An 18,060-nucleotide genomic window follows, 5' to 3' on the forward strand; every position below is an offset into this window, starting at 1 on the left:
TTTACAAATGTACAGAGAGAAGCGAGGATAGGGGAAAGTAGTTGGGCGAGGGCTAAGTATTTTTCGCTATGACATCGACGGCTGGGAGCGGTCTCCAAGCGCCACAGCGTTCCACGCTACGTCCACGTTCAGGTCATGGTCAATATGAATTGTGTCAATACAGACTTCAAAGTTCTATCCGTACACAAGTTCGCACAATAGAGTAAGAGTAAAATCACAGGGGTCCCTCCGCTTTTCCCATGTCCCCTTCGCTGCGGTATATCCCGCAGCTATCACGGCAAATCGATTCCTTTATTCATCGTCCTCCTCCTCGGCGGCAGTGAGGTAGCGGGGCTTAATGTCCTTCCATTGACGCTATAAGTGAGATAGACAGGTTAGCAAGTGTTTCGTGAGGCAGGTTCCGAGTATCGCCGCGGTCAGGGATGGGGGCCGAGGGAACATACGCCAGCGTTCCAGGTGTCCCAGATCTTGTTGGAGGCAGTGTCGAAAGACCTAAGTCGCCAGATATTCAGTCAGAAATAATGTACGGCATGAAGGGACGGTCGAATGTCACGCACAGCTCGAAGGCGAAGGCACCGGCGAAGATGGCAGTCAAGTAGACGGCGTTCTTGCGGATGAGGGTCCTGGACACGATGAAATTCCTCGGTTAGATTGAAATCAAGCAGAATCAAGCAATTGCGACCATGCTAGAGCGGGGAGACGTGCTGGTAGATAATGTTGGAGATCTGGAGATGCGACAAGTCAGTCAAGGGTCCTGAGTGCGCTGGGGATGATCGGATAGTCCCACTATGGGGAGGAGAGAAACGTACGCCGGCCATTGTGACGAGGAAGAAGACACGACTGGGGAGACAAGGGCGGAGAGAAGTCAGAATTGCGTGAGGTTAAAGAAGAGACGAGGATGGAAGTTCGCAGGACGAAAAGCTGCGGGAATTCCCGGCCCGCTGATTGGCTCTGCTCCAACGCTCAGTCCGGCCATCCGCCCTCGTTGTTTTTTACTCTTCAATTGCAGTTCTCTTTGACTACTTATTTCTTTTTACCTGCGCTGTCTTACGGGGGTTGAGTCTTCGGACTTATTGCTTCGTCCCTGTTTCTTTGCGGTTTACATTTCCTGAACATGGCCTCTAACGTCTCCAAGGCCGGTATCACCACCGACGAAAGCACCGGCGAACGATACATTCCCTCATCCATTCGTGCGGATGGCTCCAAGCGCAAAGAGATCCGTGTGCGACCTGGCTACAAGCCTCCGGAAGACGTGGAGCTGTATAAGAATCGCGCCGCAGCTGCATGGAAAAACCGTACCGCACGAGGTGGGGTGCCGGGTGCTGAAGCCCCGAGTAGCGAAGACGACAAGAATGCACAGGCACCTAGCACCACGGCCAGCAACAAGAATGCCAAGCGCAGAGAAGCCAAACGCAAGGCTAAGGAGGCCGAGGGCACTGACGCCACGATTGAGAAGAAGGGTTCGGACTCGGACAACTGGCGGGCAGCTCCCAAACCGGAAGAGAAGCCCGCGGACAAGCCCGTAGAGAAGCCGGTAGAGGATCCTGTGGACGTCGAGGCCGAGAAGGAGAAGAAGGCGCGCAATCTGAAGAAAAAACTACGACAAGCGCGCGATCTTCGTGAGAAAAAGAACTCCGGCGAAGCTCTGCTGCCCGAGCAGTTGGAGAAAGTCATCAAGATCCAAGAGCTTGTACGACAGCTCGATGCTCTTGGGTTTGACTCTAATGGCGATAAGAAGGAGAACAACGAGCCCCTGAACCCTTGAGCTCGTCGCTACGTGTGTTCTATTTGTACAACTCCCCCGGGCCGAGTCGGATTCTCAGCATGTTATCACGACATTGTTATGTGCGTCCGAGTGCATCGGGCTTGCGACCGAAAGGAAGTCGCACCCCGAACAATAATCTGCACCTACCAAGCTGAATGGTATTATATGCCAATTCCCACCTCGTTTTCGCAACTTCGGCCCACAGGCGCAGCTGTCAGGCAACTGTTGCGTCCATCTCAATAGGAGACACTCCTAGCACGTCTCGTCTTCTGCAAATGATCAAGGCGATAGATGGACATTATCACTCTGTTCAATAACCAACAGGGCCTCGGTTAGAGATAGTGAAATTGCATGACCTCGATCTATACAGGCAGGTCTCAGAAATCCAGAGTTTGGCATATGCCCATATTTTGCCTCGAGCACGTGTCATATGTATTTTGTCCTGGATACAGCTATATTACAAAGATCTAATGTACAACCCTCCTCAACGATTTGAATCTCCAACACGGAAGTCGAAAATCCGAATCGGCGCCGTAGGAATCCCGCCTTCGAACTCCCAATCTTTATAATCATAATCCCTCCAAGGTTCCCACGTGCGATCCCCCGCGGGCCGGTCGCCCAGGTGCCAATGACCAGTACCGAGTAATGAGGCCAGCATCCCCGACCTCACACAATCGCCGACGCCGACGCCGGAATACCAATTCCCAGCGAGAACGAGTCGGCGATTAAAGTCGTCGCGGACGGCCTTGGACAACGAATATATCCGGTCAAGGTGACCAACGGTATACTGGGGAACGGCATCTTTCTGCAGACGGGTTCGCGCCACCGTGGGAGCTTCGGTGATGCCCAGGTGTCTCTCCAGCATGGCGCGAGCCATGTTCACGGCTGAATCGTGGTCTGGATAGTCGCTGTCCTTCCAGCCATCCCAGTAATGGCCGCCCATCATGATGGTCAGCTTAGTTCCTGGGGCGGTATCTTGTGATTCTTCTCTGTCTCTGTATAAAGCATTCGTGCCGGAACTGGACGCAGAGGCGAAGATGACGCCTAGGCCGCACTCGGGGTTTTGCTCGGCGGGAATGGAGCGAGGAATCAGATAACCAAATCCTTCGACAGGGAGAAGATTGGGGTTCGGATAATACAGGTTGATCACCATGATAGTCGTAGCGTAGTTGTGCGATCGAAGTTTGTGGATAGTATCATATGGCGGGGCCTTTTGATGGGGCAAATTTGCTTTTGACTCCAAAATCTTCCCCAAGGCAGGTGCTGGAAGCGCAGCAATGACATGGTCAAATGATTCGGTGGATTCCGCGGTTCGGATCTGTAGATGGTGAGAATCGCAATATGTCAAGTGTGAGCAGGACACTTTACCTGTATTGAGTCGCGGCCTGCCTGCTGTGTCATGGATTTGATATCGGTGCCGGTCATGATCTTGACTTTGTCTGACTTATTCAAGGCCGTCTCTAGGCTTTCGACAAGCTGCTGTGTTCCTCCCTTCAGAGTAAAGGTAGAGCTCTCTTTCAGCACATTTCGCATGTGAGATCGAGTCTTTTCCGAGGCTTCATCCGCACGACCGCGAACTGCGTACCAGGCAATCATGTCATCCATTTGTAGGGGCGTCTTCTTCTCAATGGCGCAATCAAGCATGCCTCTCAAGATACCACCATCGTCCATGTTGCGAAGGGAGCCTAGAATAGTCTGGGCACTTAATTGATCAATATCTCCCGCGTAGATGCCATGCATGACGGCTGACACCAGGTTTTCTGCCATGCTTGGGTGAAATCGGCGGCCAATGAAGCTTGCGATAGACTCGTCTTTTTGCCATTCGGAATGGGGTCGCGGCGGCTTGGTAGGCTCAAGAATAAAGCTCGACATGACATTTTGAAAAACTGGCTCGGAGCGAAGTGTTCGAAATGTATTCATGATACTGTTTATACTAGTGGAGGGCGAGGATAAATCAAGGGTAGGTATTTTGACGAGATGGTCTGGGTAGTAGATGAAACGATTCCTCGCGGCCGGGCTCTTTCTAGAAGTCGTAATGATCTGGTCGAATATTTTCAGGTCCCACATCTTTGCAAAGTCAGCATCTTGGTCAAACGGTGCGGAACTTGCAAGGTCGCATTCACCATGGTGAGCAGAGGCATTGAGCCCGGGAACGAGCTTCGCAAGGTGCGCGGGCCATACTCGAACAGGACATGGCCGCCATCGACAGGAATCTTCTCGGACTGAAGCCATCCGCCGACTCGTGACTCTTTCTCGAGGATTGTGACGCTGGTGCAGTTCGGGTTGTGTGATGCTAACCACGCGGACGTGAGGCCGGTGATACCGCCTCCGACTACCGCGAGATTATAGGCGCGCCGCTGCGACTGGAGGATAGAAACGACGGTCGTGCGGCCGGTTCGGAGCTCCCTCGTAGCCCCTGTTAACCGCATTTCGGCAATGATCTGGTCTCTCAAGGTTGCTGGAGCTGTCTCGAAGGTCCCCCGGCCAGGGTTGGAGGTGGCGTGACTTACTTAAGCCGGCGCGGAGCACTGAGAACCCTGTAGGCCTGTTTTCCAATTTGAACTACGATTCAACAGCAATATATATTCTGAATGAGGCGGTATCGCTCGCGGCGCGTTATTCTTTTCGTGAATATCAGGGGATATCTATGTACAGAATGAGACTCGAAATGTCCTGAGACTAGCAAAAATGCATCGAAGTATGAACGCCCTCCCCAACCATTCATCATCACAGATCAGATTGTACACAATATGGCTCCTTTGCAGAGCTATCTTTCTTGGCTGCTTATTCCTTTCTTCCTTCTTGCTTCTGGCTTCTGTCTTCAGCATTGTATCCGTTCATATCGTCAATTCAGGCGCAGTCACGCAGTCATTTCCTGGCCCTGAGACCCGTCGGTCTCAGCCTCGGGCTTGATCAATTCCTCGGTTCCTTCTTCGCCATCGACAAATTTGCGCTCGCTCACATGAGTGCCGCCGTTAGGAGTCCAAACTTTGTCGTTGAATGCACCCCGCTGGCCCTCAGCGTGCTTGTACGGGCAGTTGGGGTTCATGCACGGATTAAACTTGCAGGCGGTCTGAACATGAGTGAACTTGCATCCCTCAGTCTTGCAGTCAGCTCCGTTGCGGCAGAGCGGCATGCTGGGGTGCTTAAAGTGGCAGAACTTGTTCGTGCAGTGAGGGAAGAATCGACACATCTCCTCGGCCTGGTGTGAAGATTTGACTGCCGGTGATGGGTGGCGGCCGGTACATTTTCGGTTTTTGCAAGCCGCGCCGAAGGAGCAGACATCAGCGGGGTCGATTGAGGTGCCTTCGGGGGCGGCAGGCGATTGGTGGGCGAATGGACAATCATTGCGCGTACATCGGAGGTTGAAACGGCAGACGCTGTCTGTGTTGCTCTCATCTTGCCCTCCGCTCATGGAAGAATCCATGTCGACATCGCCTCCATCATGGCGTGGCTTGTGATCGCCTTTTTGGAACCGTCCGCCTCTGCCAGGACGTTGGACTCGGTCACCGAGTGGGCGACCGGCCTGACCGTTCTGGAAGGATGGGTTGATAGCTGGAGATCCAAAGCCGGGCATTAGTTGGGACATCATCCGTGCCTGTTCTTCCAACATGTTCATGATCTGCATCTGATTCTCGGGACTCATTTGCATCATGCCGTTGGCCATGTTTCCTCCCATTCCACCCATGCCCATGCCCATACCGCCCATGTTGCGACCTCCGCGACCTCCTCTGCCGCCCCGCTGGTCTCGGCCGCGGCCACCGATGCGGCTGTTTCCTTGTTGTCCGTTCACACGATGAAGAGCGGCGTCGCCGGCGCGATCCATATTGCGGTTCAGATGGTTGAGCATTCTTCCTCGACCACCTCGTTGGTTTCCATTACGCATCGACTTGGGTCCAGTGGGTCTGAAAAGGAAAAGACAAGGTTAGCATAACACAAATTGGGTCAGTTCCAAATGCAAACTTACATGGAATCAGTGCCACCCATTTCGGCATCTCCGTTTCCAGAGCCTTGCGCCTGTGCGGAACCTTGTCCAAATGAAGGAGCCTGTCCGCCTGAAGTTTGACTTGAGACGCCATTGATCTGTTGGTTGAGAATCTCAACCTGTCCGAACAGCCATCTTGAAAACTCTAGCGCTTGTGTGTCACCTTCGTCGAGACCGAGGAAGTCGTTCGAGAGCTCGGTTGCAAGCTGTTCTTGAGACTTGCCGTTCACCAACATCAGGACAATGTATTCAATAAGAGCAGACTCCTGGCCAGCGTCGCTCCAGCCCATCTCCACCAATTTCGGCTGAATGGTCTCGGCGATGGCCGCCGCCAGCGGCGAATCCTGGGTGATTGTCGGAAGCATATTGAACTTTAAAGGGAGAGTGATGTTGGAATTAGGACTCCAAATTTGGAGAGGTTGGTGTTTCGCGCCACTCGAGAAGATGCGCTTCCGGCAAGTTCAGCGCACTGAAAAGTTGGCGTGAGACGAGATTCAGGAAATGCGCTTGAAGCTTTTCGATGAGGTAGGGTGCGCTGTGGGTTCTGAAGCAAGAAGATTTCCGAGCTCAGTAAGAAGTTGACGCGATAATCGAAAGCTTCGGGGGCGAAAATGCGATTATGATCACGTGACGTTGCTTGCAAATGAGTCAAACACAAAAGTCCAAAAGAGGCTTAACGCTGTCCGTTGCAGACGGAGGTTGCATTTTTGCTTATAGGCTAGGAATATTTTCAAGCCAAAAGATATCTGTACGCGTTCGACGCCGTGGAGCAGAATTGCTGATTGGCCTCTGGTAAACCCGAACAGAGAGGCACAATCTACATAGGTCTCTTGCGCACAACGCCTCTATTGGAAATATGAAGTGATTGTCGAATTCGTACAATGTCTCCACACTCAATAACCTGTGAGACAGATGGATTTGACAGGAAAAGCTGGTATTCGTAATTTAAGATTCATTTTCATGTTTGAGTTCCTTCCTACCAACTTTGACACCTGTGAAGGTGCGCTTGTGCCCAACTTGTAAGCAACATATGCCCCAGAACAAAAACGTTGTTCAAGAGACATGTCTGTCAGATTTAAGCAACATAAATTTAAGAGTATCCTTCATCAACTGGGCTTGTGGTTTAGTGGTATAATACTCCCTTAGCATGGGAGTGGTCCGGGGTTCGATTCCCCGCGAGTCCATTTTTTTTTTTAACTTTCGAATTGCTTCGCACATTTGAACAGGCTCCTTGCGCTGCCATGTTGTCAATTAGAGGTCAAATTAACGAAATTGGCAAAAGCACGACTTATCATAGGGGTCTGGTCAGCCTAAATCACTATATTCAGTGGTTTTCAGCCTCGATTTCTCCGTGAACACATTTCAATCTCTGAGAGATGATAAGGATCCAGAGGTATAAGTAATCAAAACGACGAATCTATGCACAAGGAATTTCCGTGCACGCGAATTGGGGCCGAGAGCACAGATCAGGCTGCCACGTATTTTCAAAGATTCCTATCATGTTTTTAGTTCTCTCATGCAGATCCAAGCAATTCAATATCCATTATCCGTAGCTGTCACAGAGCCACATGAAGTAGACAAGTACTGGTCTATGAAACAACTCAATCAATAAATACATGTGAAAACAGTGGATACACACTTCTAGCGTTAAAAAATAAACGTCGAGGGATCATTCGGAAAACTAGAAAGCGCCTATCAAATCAATCATTAGCAACAAATCCGCCAACAAGCCGGAAACCACTTACCCATGAATCCAACTGAGCCCACCAAATTGAGCCCTCAAGGTTCTCCAAAACCCCAGCCTCCTCCATAGGATTCATAGACCCCAATTCCCCAGGCTGTAAGATACTTGGCATGAAATCCACATTCTGAGCAGCGCCAACAGGCTCGCTATCGTGTTCATTCGGTGTCATACCCAGCCCCACCTCATCCTTCCAAGTACTAATCTTCGGCGTAGATGAATGATCCGAACCAATTTGCCTATGAACCTCCTGCCGCAACTCTTCAAGAATAATTCCATACCTTCGACTGGGACAATTTTTCCTCGTAGCTTCAGCAAGATGCTGCTGACACATCTCGGCGAGGGAGAAGAGGGATTGCAATTTGTCGGAATCTGCTGGACTTGAGGCTGACGGACTGGGAACTGTAGATTGGCGATGCTGTTGGATAATGTGGATATACACGACGAGGATAGCGCAAAAACACACGTAATGGGTGAACCAGAAGGACTGTGTTAACAGTGTTTGCTGAGCGAGACTATCGACTAGCGTCATGATGTCCTCTGCGGCGCCGATACATTTCTGTGCGTGTGCGCTGACCATGGGATGCGGGTCTCGTGGTCTACGGCTTAGGTCGGTGAAGTCGTTTAGGAGGAAAGAGCGGGTGACATGGATCATGGCGTGGGAGTAGGCTAATTGGAGAACTTGGCTTTGGCGACAGAGAGGAGGGATTAGGCTTGTTGGACGGACGCTGTTGAAGAGGGGCGGGACGCTTGCTTTCCATTTTTCGAGGTCCGCGGTTAGACGAACGGCTTTTTCGAGGGGCGAGATGCGAGATGGCGGGGTAATGCTGTAGAGTTGGCGGGATATGTCGCCGAGGACGAGGCCGAGACGGTAGTGAAGGATTGATGCAATCATCATGCTGTCGGTTGAGCCGGAGCGGCGGGACGGGTCTTCTTCGAGAAGATCTTCGTCATTCATTTCATCGGGGAGTTCTTGGTCGATGTCTTCGTCGTGAAGGAGACGGGGCCGGCCGAACATTATGCTGAGGTATTTATCTAGAGTGTAGACGCTCCAGAAAATGCGTTTCCGGAGTTCGAGTTCGAAGTATGTGCAAACTTTCTTGGATAGTTTGACAGGGCATTTGCGGTGTAGGCCAAGGGCGGTTACAATCTGTAAGGCGGTTCCAAAAGAATACCAGCACTCGTTCGCTCTTGATGATGAGAGCAGATACAAGCATTGGATGAGTCGAGCTTGAATAGTCTCTAGTCGCGGAGGTCCCGACTCTAAAGATGACATAAACTTGGAAGCTGCATACCAGCGCTCGCTATTTGTTGGTTAGCAAATTGAGTGTTGGTCCCGGTGAGAGCACAAGCACTTACCTTTCACTGTGCCCATCCACTAAATCTTCCGGGGCGAGGTCATTATGGATCGTGCCGATAGCAAAGATCATAAGAACGATAGTAGTCCGAGCAACCATATTCCCGACAGGAAGATTCGACATAGATATTTTACTTTCGTATACCTGCTTGACCCAGTTCTCCACACTCCCCCGATGTAAAAACCGATAAGTCACCATGGAGTAGTCGAAATAGATAGCCACCAACTCCATTGCCGTCTCAAACGAAGGCAACGTAAAGTCAACATCCTGCGGGTGAGAGTACGGCTTATCACCAAACATAAAAACGGCCGTATTCGCTGAAGACTCATTTCGTACTTCATTAGGTATATGCGCCGTCTCATCCTGATTCAATCGACTCCAAACCCGGTTGATGAACGAGACACCCGACGCAGGGCCGATATAATTGCCTTCAAAATCAGTAGATCCTGGCTCTGGCGAATTACGCAAGGACGAAGGGCCGCGACTGGAGAACGCAGGATTGCCTGAATTCAGGCCCGTCTCGGCCCCTGCACTGCCACGAGATCGCGAGCCGTTGGACACCCGGCCAACCCTGCGACATGCCGGCCGATCTTCCGACGGCAGAGGGTCTGGCGGGAGCCCTCGCGAGTAGGCAGCGGTGTATTCACAGGACAGAGAGAGTCGCGTACATCGGGTGCAGGGCAAAGTACCTGTGCAGCGCGTTTTTTTCTCTTTGCACGAATCACAGGCTCGCGTGATCTTCTGGCGGATGCCGTTCTTATATGGTAGTGAGCCGGATGATTTCCGTTTGCGACTGGGGAAGTCGTGGCCCGGGGAGAGCAGATCAGGACTCGGCCCCGGGGCTGTTCCTGCGCTAGGTGCCATGCGTGGGTGCTAGATGGTTCAGGGCATTTCCGGAGTGAGGGGGAGGAGAAGAATCCGGGGAGGTGGAGAGCCCCCCGCGATCGGAGTCAACCCGTGCGCTTTCTCCCTTTCTCTCCACTTTTATTCTCCGCAGATTTTTTATGTTGATATACAACTATATAAATTTTCTTGACAGTTATTTGAAACGGGGTCTGAATACGGGAACAGGCGCTGCTCCTGAATCGGGTGGTCAGCAGCGCAGAAGTGGTGTGATGAGCCATTGCTGGGTTCAGTTGCCATTACATACAGTTATCCCGGACGTGCACTAGATGAGAATCGAACAAGGTTGGGTACTTTTGACTTCATTTCAGCCTATGCGTGCCTGATTTGGCTTCACTTTGTTTTTACTTTCTTAAAGATATGATTTTCCCAGTACATCACTGACGAAAGCTGAGGCCATTTCTTGCTTCATTTTCTGTCAATTGCAATTTCATAGCTCTGAGTCAGTTTGATAATGGCTATTCAGAGTCAAAAAAACTGGACAATACCATTTGTCAGACCCGCGAGCCACAGTGCAGACGTCAACATTGGATCACCGGCGACTCAAGGTCAGTGTCACACGGACTGTCGAAGACTTGAAAGTCAAAAGCTTTTGTGGCGCAGGGTATTTCCCAGTGCAATTTCAAATATTCGTCACCCACGTCACCTTTTCGCAGACGTAACGCTCGAACCCAAGGGGGAAGCCATGAACACCATGACATCGCGTGACAAAAGCGACATCCATGAAGGTCCAATTGAGGAACCATATGCATCGTGATTAGTATGTTATCGTCGGGTATAGGAGAATAGAAAGGTGTGAGTCTACCACAGTAACTCGGACAAGGAGACAAGTAGGAAGATACAGGGCTAGGACTCGGAAGAAAAGAGAAATACAAGGCCGGAGAACCAATGATTTGTGACAAGTTTCAAAAAGGAGAGGTTCCGCACGGTGCAGTTTCGAGGAGCTCAATCGGGTTGTACCTCCTGTCATGATTATGAATAATGCATATGCTTCCCATTCCAATTGGAACAATCAAAACAGAACGATCGTATGAAGGTCAGCTAACAGGCAAGCAGCCATCCTGATTATAGAACCGATTTCGCGGTCGGGATGGCGTCATGCACGGAATCAGTTCGTGTATATGACCCCGACGGATATGACCGCCGTCTGAACGGATGATGGAAGAAAGGGACTCCAGATTCACTCCAGTGGAATGCAACGATGTCAAGGTCGAGACTAAGACCACACGGGAGTCCTATCGATCATCGAAGAAGTTGTTGTTGTTGTTCACCATATTGGGGTTGAGTTGACCGGTCTGAGTCAGGTATTGAAGGGTGATGGCGCGAATGTCTTCCTGCGAGGCACCGGATCGAATCCGGTGGATAAGATGTTGGACGGTGTTGTTGTCGCCAGCCCGTAAGAGATGTAGCAGTTGTTCTACGAATTCGCGTAGGTTGGCGAGATCTTCCTGGGTCCGCTTGGCCGCTGCTTTGCGGCGCTTGTCCGACGTTTCATCGTAGAGACACTCGCGACCATGTGTCTCACATTCAGTGCAGCTATTACTTAAGGGACTCATGCTACACTAAGTGGCAAGTGTTAGCTACGGACGGCAGAGTCATGATGGGAAAGGACAGGGAATCAGAGGTGAGTATACCCTTGTTCGACGTTTCTGGCACTCTTTACAGGCCGTCGAGGCCCTTTTCATCCTGCCGTCATCAGAGGCACCTCCGTTGCCATTCGGCGGTTGAGGGCTCCCACTTCCGCCGTGTGGAGGAACGGTCCGAGGCGCAATCGGCCTAAACTTGCCTACGTCGCCCATCGCGAAAGTAGGTGGAAGCAGTGGATGGGAAGAGAAGAATAGAATCACAAAAAGAAAAGCAAAGGAAGGATTATGGCTCTTGACTATCCGGACAAGCCACTATGAAGAAACATAGTCTATGCCACATGAATCATATTATCGAGTGGAAACGGAGCGCAGTTGATCCTTAGCCCCTCCACTGTATGGTCAAAGACAAATTCTGCACAGAAGCTGCGCACTGCTCCGGGCGCCAGAAAAGGTAGGTGGAGGAGGCGGTGGGGGGGGGTCGTCCAAGGGCCAAAAAAAAAAAACGGGGGGTGGGATTGTGTGTGGAATAGGGAGTGAATGGGAGAGGAGAGACTGGCAGATAATCAAGAGCGTGTGTGGCGGAAGTGTGGATCTTTCTCTTAAGCTGGCATTCCCCTAAAACTGTCCTGGGGGCTTGTTAAGGGCGGGAGGGGAAACCATGTATCAGTAATGGATTTTCAGAAAAGAGAAGGGAAAATTAAATCAATTAATCCATGCCATGGAAAGCTAGCCAGGAACAGCTATCTGCTCCCATGCACACACGTCGTACGTTGTACGTTGTACGTTGTACTGGGTGTGGGTATGTGTAAGTGTAAAGTGTAAGTGTATGGGCGTAATACACGTTCGGGTTTTCACAGCGCCACCACAGACCGATCATTGCCCAATAGTCCATCGTCGAGTTGGTAGCCCGGTGATAAGTGCAAGTTCGCGTGGGATTCCTATCGTGGCCTGCACCCCGATTCCGGCGCCATCTGCAGTCTACTTCCACTCCGCTCAGGTGAAGACGTTACCCGCCGTATATAGCAATTTGGGCTTGCTTCTCTGGAGCCTCTGACTTAGCTTTCGGGAGCCATTGCACGCGAGCTGACATGCAGATAGGCCCATCGAGGGAACCGCGGCAATCGAGTTCCACGAGCATCTGATTGGGAGGGATGAAAGGGCCCCGGCCATAGCCTGTTGGCTCTTATTTGCTGTTCTACAACACATGCCCATGTCTCCCCCTGGAGGCGAGACTACACATCAGGGTCAAAAGTGGATTCTGGCCGACTGGGGGATCGGAATCCATTTCCGAGGCTGGCCATAGGACGGGCATCAAGGGAGTGCGAGGACGGGCGTGTCACTTAGGCGTCACGAGCGAAAGAGTGCAGCCAAGGTGATCTGACTCGATCGGGAATCCGGACTCTCCTCGCTGATCATTGGAGCATCTATCTAATCATGACAGATCGTCTTCCAAGGTTGTGCAAGGCTTGTCCCCGGTGGTCTTAGCCCTGTTCCCCGTTCTGCCCCTCCAGCTCGGTACATGTATTTTGGTACGGTGTCTCGCCGGCCGAGTACTTGAGTCGCGCAAGCTCCTAGGCCCGCCCTCAGTTAAAGAAAAGCAAAAAAAAGCACCTGCATACCCCAGCGTCAGGCACCCGAGAAAGTCGTGACATGATAAGACTCGCCACCCTCCAACCTCCAACTCCACCACGTTGGCCATCCCCCACTGTGGCTTGCTTTACCCGAGTGTCGTAACCGGGCGGTCATCGTGGTGCTTGCAGACATCAGAGGCACGGCGCCTTGACGGCATCGCCTCTCTCTCGACGGGCCCCGCCACCATTGGCTGGAGTCATTAGCCGGAAGGTCCGGAAAAATGGTCGTCAACGATGAGCGAGATTTGCCACCGTGAGGATCGAACGAGTTAGTGTTGGTTCGGCTTGAGGAGCCCTTTTGACTGTGGCACATCACCCACTGTTCGACTGTTCCACTCGACTGAGCCCCGTGTGGCTGAACCAATTTCCCACAATGGTAGACTTACTATTCTAGGAATTGTCTCCCGTGCATAGTATCGTAGGAAAAGTCTACGTCTGCACCTGCTGCAGGACCTCTGATCTGGTGCAACAGATCAACCGATCGATAGACCATTAGATGAGGATGGGCACAGGAAGGGTCGTGCGATCGATGAGTCTCCCATGTACTCGGTCAAGCTAAACCTTCCTAGGGAGGTTCTTGAACTTTCCACTCCTCTGAGAACTTCATTGCTGGATCGAGATCGCCATGTATAGCTTGCGGATAGCATCGGCAAGATTTCTCTCCAGTCTCTCCGCCCCCTCCCCTGACCGAGGAAGTCATCGCAATCTATTACAAGTACATATTACTCACCACATGGGAGAACCACGTATGACAGACGTATAGTACCGCCCTCGACCCTGAGGAACAGATAGGAAAAAAAAGACTGGTCCCAGCAATCTGCTCCCCCCACTGCGGCGCCGCTTTCAGTTGACATTCCCGCCGATCTGAGGAAACCGTTTCCCAGCAGCATGATTTGTCTGCCCGGGCCGAACAGATCTGGCAGCCCACTTGGCAAGCCCACTTGGCAGCGTTAACCGTCCTGGGTCAGTGCAGCCCGGCCCAACAACCAGGTCCTGAAGCCACATTAGACTCCGATCCCGTTGGCGTCTGCAATTACCGAGGAAGACCATTGCCGGGGTCCGTGTCCTCGAGGTCTTTCCCTTGCGCCCATAAACTCCCAACTACCGCCCCTAGCCTTGAGGCCATTTCCCATATCGGAACTGACAGATCGGGTACCTGACACCTTCATCCTGGCTTTTGAAATACTATACTCCGAGCTCCAGGCCACCCTTGATACAGGTTTGGACAGGCAATGATGACTCGCTTACGCTACCGAGCTATACTAGCAGACCCGCGTCAAAGCCACCAACAGACTTCCCTAAACTCCCCGACTCCTCTGAGAGCCAACCCCCAAAGGAATATCGGCTGACCCTCGACACTTTTGCGATTACTACAATACAGTATGTAGAAAAGTGGGAGCGCCTACGATCTCGCTTCACGTCCAAAAACACCAAGGCGCCTCTTCAGCGCGAGGGCATGATAGGATACAGGAGTCCCGTTCCCAACACCTACAATACGAGCAGAGATACATAGCCATGGCATTCAGCCCGGCCAAGACAGACTCCCAGTGGTCAATCCGAAATATGCAGCTCCCTAAACAGACTAGGCGGACCCTGTCCATCGGAACACTAGCGACAAATGATATCCGTATGATATAATAAGCAAATGCAGCCTTTGCGCCAATCGCTCGCTAAATCACGCACCCTGATTGGATGCTCCAATCGGCCATTTAGAGGTATTCGCCTCGAGACCTCGTGCATCTGCACGACTCGACTGTGTCCATACTGCGCCGAACAAGGTAGCAATCTGCCAAGTAGGACAAATAACAGTCAGTGTAGATGCTTAGCCGAGAGGCCGCGTATACCGTCCAATCCGGCAATTGTCCGTGCCAACTATTCACCCTCCCAAAACCAATTGAACGCCTTCCGAAGGAATAGTCGGTGGTGCTACTTATATTGCATACCTCTACGCGCCCCCCACGAACCTGCGAGCCTGATATGATATCGGATCTGATGAGATGAGATGGGTTTGTACGGCATGAGCATGCTGTCTTTTGGTCTTTCAGGAGACGGCATATAGGGATGGTAGACGAGTTTGTCGCTTATGGGTAAGATCGTCGAGATCGTCGGTGAGATGACACGAATAGGCACGATAGATACATTTTGGCTTGTGTGGCTGTGGCTTGTGCATTCACGTTACTCGGTCTACTCAAGTCAATTAGTCAACCAGTCCGTGAGTCTGGTAATACGGAAGGTGGTAGCTAGCAAAGTAGATAGTATGTGGGTATTGAACATTTCATATAGAGCTAGTAACAACAGGAGAAAGAGGAATATGTACTGGAGAAATAAAAAAAAAGAAAATAAGCGTACAAAATGTGCAATGCCGTGTCTCGTGCACTCAGAGCGGGATATAATATCCAATGCATCTCAAGAGATGCAAGGATGCCCAAGGGGCCACCCGCTTGAAGGAAAAATAAAGCGGGTCTGTGCTCAGTAGATCGGACGGCCCTCGTCCCAGCGGCGGGCCTGTCGAGGACTTGTAGCTAGCTCGTCTTTGGTGTCGTCCATGTGATGCTGGTCCACGTCGGCGTTACCCGAAGGAGAAGGCAGTGAGAACCGAGCACTCCCGCGACTAGCACTTCCCTCAAGTTCCGCGCCATTACCGCCAGCGCCTCCGATGCCACCAATCCATTCCCAGCATCGCGCGACATCACCGCTGCGGCCTTCACGAACGGCTGCTCGCACATTGGCGTTACCTTCGACGACACGACGAACTCGAGTCCATAGCTCCTCCCGCCGTTTGTCCCGCAATTCAGAACGCAGGACATCATCACGTAGCTGGCTGATGGGAATATAGGGCTCTATGGCGCCACCGCGGGCGTGCAATGCAGCTTGAGTAGATAGACGGTCGAGAGTAGTTGCGACTAGCTCGGGCACTCGAGCCATGTCAGAGCGGCGGGCCCGAACACGCGAGCGGGCGTAAGCCAGAGCCGCAATGATCGTAGCTAGAAATGAAAGAGGGAGTCGATACGCGAGGAGAGCGAGTCGGACGTAGCGGCGGGCGGCACATGTGAGTGGGAGTCGGGCTGTTGATGTTGACGATAGGACGAGGACGGAAGGTCTGTGATTGCGAGGGCGCCACTGTTAGTTCCAATACACAATGTCAGAACCAAGACCTTTTTGTTTTGAAAGAAATCCGGCCACGGGATAGGGATCCGGAACAACATGCGGAACTAAGGAGACATCAAGATATCTATAGAGGGATAACTTACTGCTTGGTGTTGCTGACGACTTCCTCCTTGTCAACGATCTCGCCAATGGCTCCCTTCCACAGATCATCAAATTCACTGTCGCTGAGCCCTCGGCGGCGCTTCTTGGCGACTTCCTCCTTCAGTTCGGGTTCGCTGATTTCAGGCGATGGTACCTTTCCGTCCTCAGTGAGCTGACCACATTCATACATGGCTCTCCGCTCCCGAAGTTCCTCTACGGCCTTATCCGCAACCGCCTTGACACGGCGTGCCTTCTCACTGTCGGGCTCACATGTTGGCGGCAGAGGTACGAGGCCACCCAGGGCGAGAGGGTGAGGCTTGAGGATGAAATCGTGCTCACAACGAGCCTCGAAGTCGGGGTAGCAGAATGCGTGAGGCGGGCAAGGCTCGCATCGTGGCTCGAGAACATTGGCCCATTCAGGGACATTTGTCTCAGCGAGCGACCAGGTAGGTTTTCCAAGACCACAATAGCCGATTTCAATCTTCTCCTTACGCCACCAAGCACCGAAGCCACCAAGAACTCCGAGGATCACGAACCAGGACGCGATGATACTGGTCTTCCCTTGCTTGCGCGAGCGTTTTCGAACTTGGGTGAGCGGTGCATATTGCTCTGTCTCCAGGGCAAGCTGCTCTTCCGGCGTAAACTCCTCGCCGGCACCTATTTCACTTTCCTCGTCTTCATCGGACTCTTCATCGGACTCTTCGGACTCTTCCTTAGGAGGTTTTAGGCGTGAAGCAAAGTCGAAAATTTCACGCGTAGGAGCCCTGATCCCATCTTCTTGCTTAACGCTACCGGGAGTGGCCGATTTCCGCGACCGCAGTCCACTCTTACGGGCCGGGCTCTCAGTAGACAAGCGTCCACCACTTTTGCGCTTAGGCTCATAGCTGAGACCTTCGGCTCGCACTGTAATCCGGGCTTCCACTCTGGAAGGGATTGTCATCCGTTAAGAGCACATCGTCTCTGGGCTCGGCCTTGACAGGAGTATAGTCATCGGTCTCCATGGAAGGCAGAACCTCACTGCGCCGCATCTTACGCGCTGTAGATTTTCGCGGTGAGGTACCGACAGCAACGACTGGTGTTGCAAGGTTGTCATCGCCGGTTTCCGTATCCGAGGCACGAGGGTGCTTGCCCACAGACCGCGCTGTGCTTTTTCGCTTGGATGAAGCCGGTGTCGCTGGCGCGAGGTACTCCTCAGTATCGATTGTTGAAGCGCGGACGCTCCGTCGGGATGTACCGCGTCTTGTGCTTGTAGTTGAAGCAACGGTGGACGGCGTGGCAGGTGGTGGCATGGATTCTCGCTCATCCCTAGAGCTGACGACTGATGAAGCTCGACTGCCCATATCGGTGATTCCGGTGCTGGTCCTCCTCACCCTTTCGCGATCGCGCAATAGCTTCTTAGCCTGCGGCAGGACCTCGTCCTCCAGTATAGCGATCAGCTGTGCTTTCTTCGCGGAGGCAGGATAGGGAACATCGTGGTTGACAAGAATATTGCGCAGACGAGGCATAGTGAGGGAGCTCAGGTCGAATCCTGGCTGCAGGTATTCTAGTTCGTCCATGATGTATGATGTGGGGAGCGCGCGGACTCGACTGGTTGACTGAGGATGGTGAGGTTGCCAACGGTCAGCAGACCAAGATTGATGTGGCTCAGTAACGGGATGCAGGGATGGTGGCACGGTGCAGTACACGTCCAGTGAAGTTAGTGTTGCAAGAGGAGACAGCCACCGATCGCTCCTACTTCTAGCAGTGGGTGAAAAGTGCAGGGTTTGGAAAATCGAAGTGGATGTTTGTCCACTTGGCAATTTGACTAGAGACGGTTGGTCAGACTCGTAGTCGGGGCAACAG

The 18,060-nt window shown here is 52.2% G+C and overlaps 7 protein-coding genes across 7 annotated transcripts; 1 reads left to right on the plus strand and 6 right to left on the minus strand.

The window, feature by feature from the left end:
* Window positions 1-291: 291 nt before the first annotated feature.
* N7477_009463 (cytochrome b-c1 complex subunit 9) lies at window positions 292-640 on the minus strand (the record flags this gene model as incomplete). The annotated part of the gene is made up of 3 exons (XM_056971124.1): window positions 292-354; window positions 444-492; window positions 558-640. Coding segments are annotated over 3 exons (195 nt in total), but the record flags the coding sequence as incomplete, so codon positions are not given.
* Window positions 641-1,114: 474 nt separating this feature from the next.
* On the plus strand, window positions 1,115-1,765 carry N7477_009464 (putative RNA binding protein Pym; the record flags this gene model as incomplete). The annotated part of the gene is made up of 1 exon (XM_056971125.1): window positions 1,115-1,765. The coding sequence occupies one exon, from the start codon at window positions 1,115-1,117 to the stop codon at window positions 1,763-1,765; it is 651 nt and encodes a 216-aa protein (XP_056818104.1).
* A 484-nt stretch (window positions 1,766-2,249) lies between these two features.
* On the minus strand, window positions 2,250-4,194 carry hem14 (oxygen-dependent protoporphyrinogen oxidase; the record flags this gene model as incomplete). The annotated part of the gene is made up of 3 exons (XM_056971126.1): window positions 2,250-3,083; window positions 3,134-3,832; window positions 3,889-4,194. The coding sequence occupies 3 exons, from the start codon at window positions 4,192-4,194 to the stop codon at window positions 2,250-2,252; spliced, it is 1,839 nt and encodes a 612-aa protein (XP_056818105.1).
* A 431-nt stretch (window positions 4,195-4,625) lies between these two features.
* Window positions 4,626-6,115, minus strand: N7477_009466 (mRNA-binding protein NAB2; the record flags this gene model as incomplete). Its single annotated transcript, XM_056971127.1, has 2 exons — window positions 4,626-5,670; window positions 5,733-6,115. 2 exons carry the CDS (start codon window positions 6,113-6,115, stop codon window positions 4,626-4,628), a joined length of 1,428 nt encoding a protein of 475 aa, XP_056818106.1.
* A 1,282-nt stretch (window positions 6,116-7,397) lies between these two features.
* On the minus strand, window positions 7,398-9,713 carry N7477_009467 (Zn(II)2Cys6 transcription factor; the record flags this gene model as incomplete). The annotated part of the gene is made up of 3 exons (XM_056971128.1): window positions 7,398-7,442; window positions 7,496-8,795; window positions 8,851-9,713. 3 exons carry the CDS (start codon window positions 9,711-9,713, stop codon window positions 7,398-7,400), a joined length of 2,208 nt encoding a protein of 735 aa, XP_056818107.1.
* Window positions 9,714-10,987: 1,274 nt separating this feature from the next.
* On the minus strand, window positions 10,988-11,551 carry N7477_009468 (Zn(II)2Cys6 transcription factor domain-containing protein; the record flags this gene model as incomplete). The annotated part of the gene is made up of 2 exons (XM_056971129.1): window positions 10,988-11,314; window positions 11,387-11,551. The coding sequence occupies 2 exons, from the start codon at window positions 11,549-11,551 to the stop codon at window positions 10,988-10,990; spliced, it is 492 nt and encodes a 163-aa protein (XP_056818108.1).
* A 3,887-nt stretch (window positions 11,552-15,438) lies between these two features.
* On the minus strand, window positions 15,439-17,774 carry N7477_009469 (putative sister chromatid separation protein (Src1); the record flags this gene model as incomplete). Its single annotated transcript, XM_056971130.1, is given in 3 exon segments — window positions 15,439-16,069; window positions 16,221-17,121; window positions 17,141-17,774. 3 exon segments carry the CDS (start codon window positions 17,772-17,774, stop codon window positions 15,439-15,441), a joined length of 2,166 nt encoding a protein of 721 aa, XP_056818109.1.
* Window positions 17,775-18,060: the final 286 nt, after the last annotated feature.

The sequence above is a fragment of the Penicillium maclennaniae genome (assembly GCF_028827695.1).
Source record: "Penicillium maclennaniae strain IBT 15551 chromosome Unknown utg000008l:1.0-3552695.0:1.0-3555053.0, whole genome shotgun sequence".
Lineage (NCBI taxonomy): Eukaryota > Fungi > Ascomycota > Eurotiomycetes > Eurotiales > Aspergillaceae > Penicillium > Penicillium maclennaniae.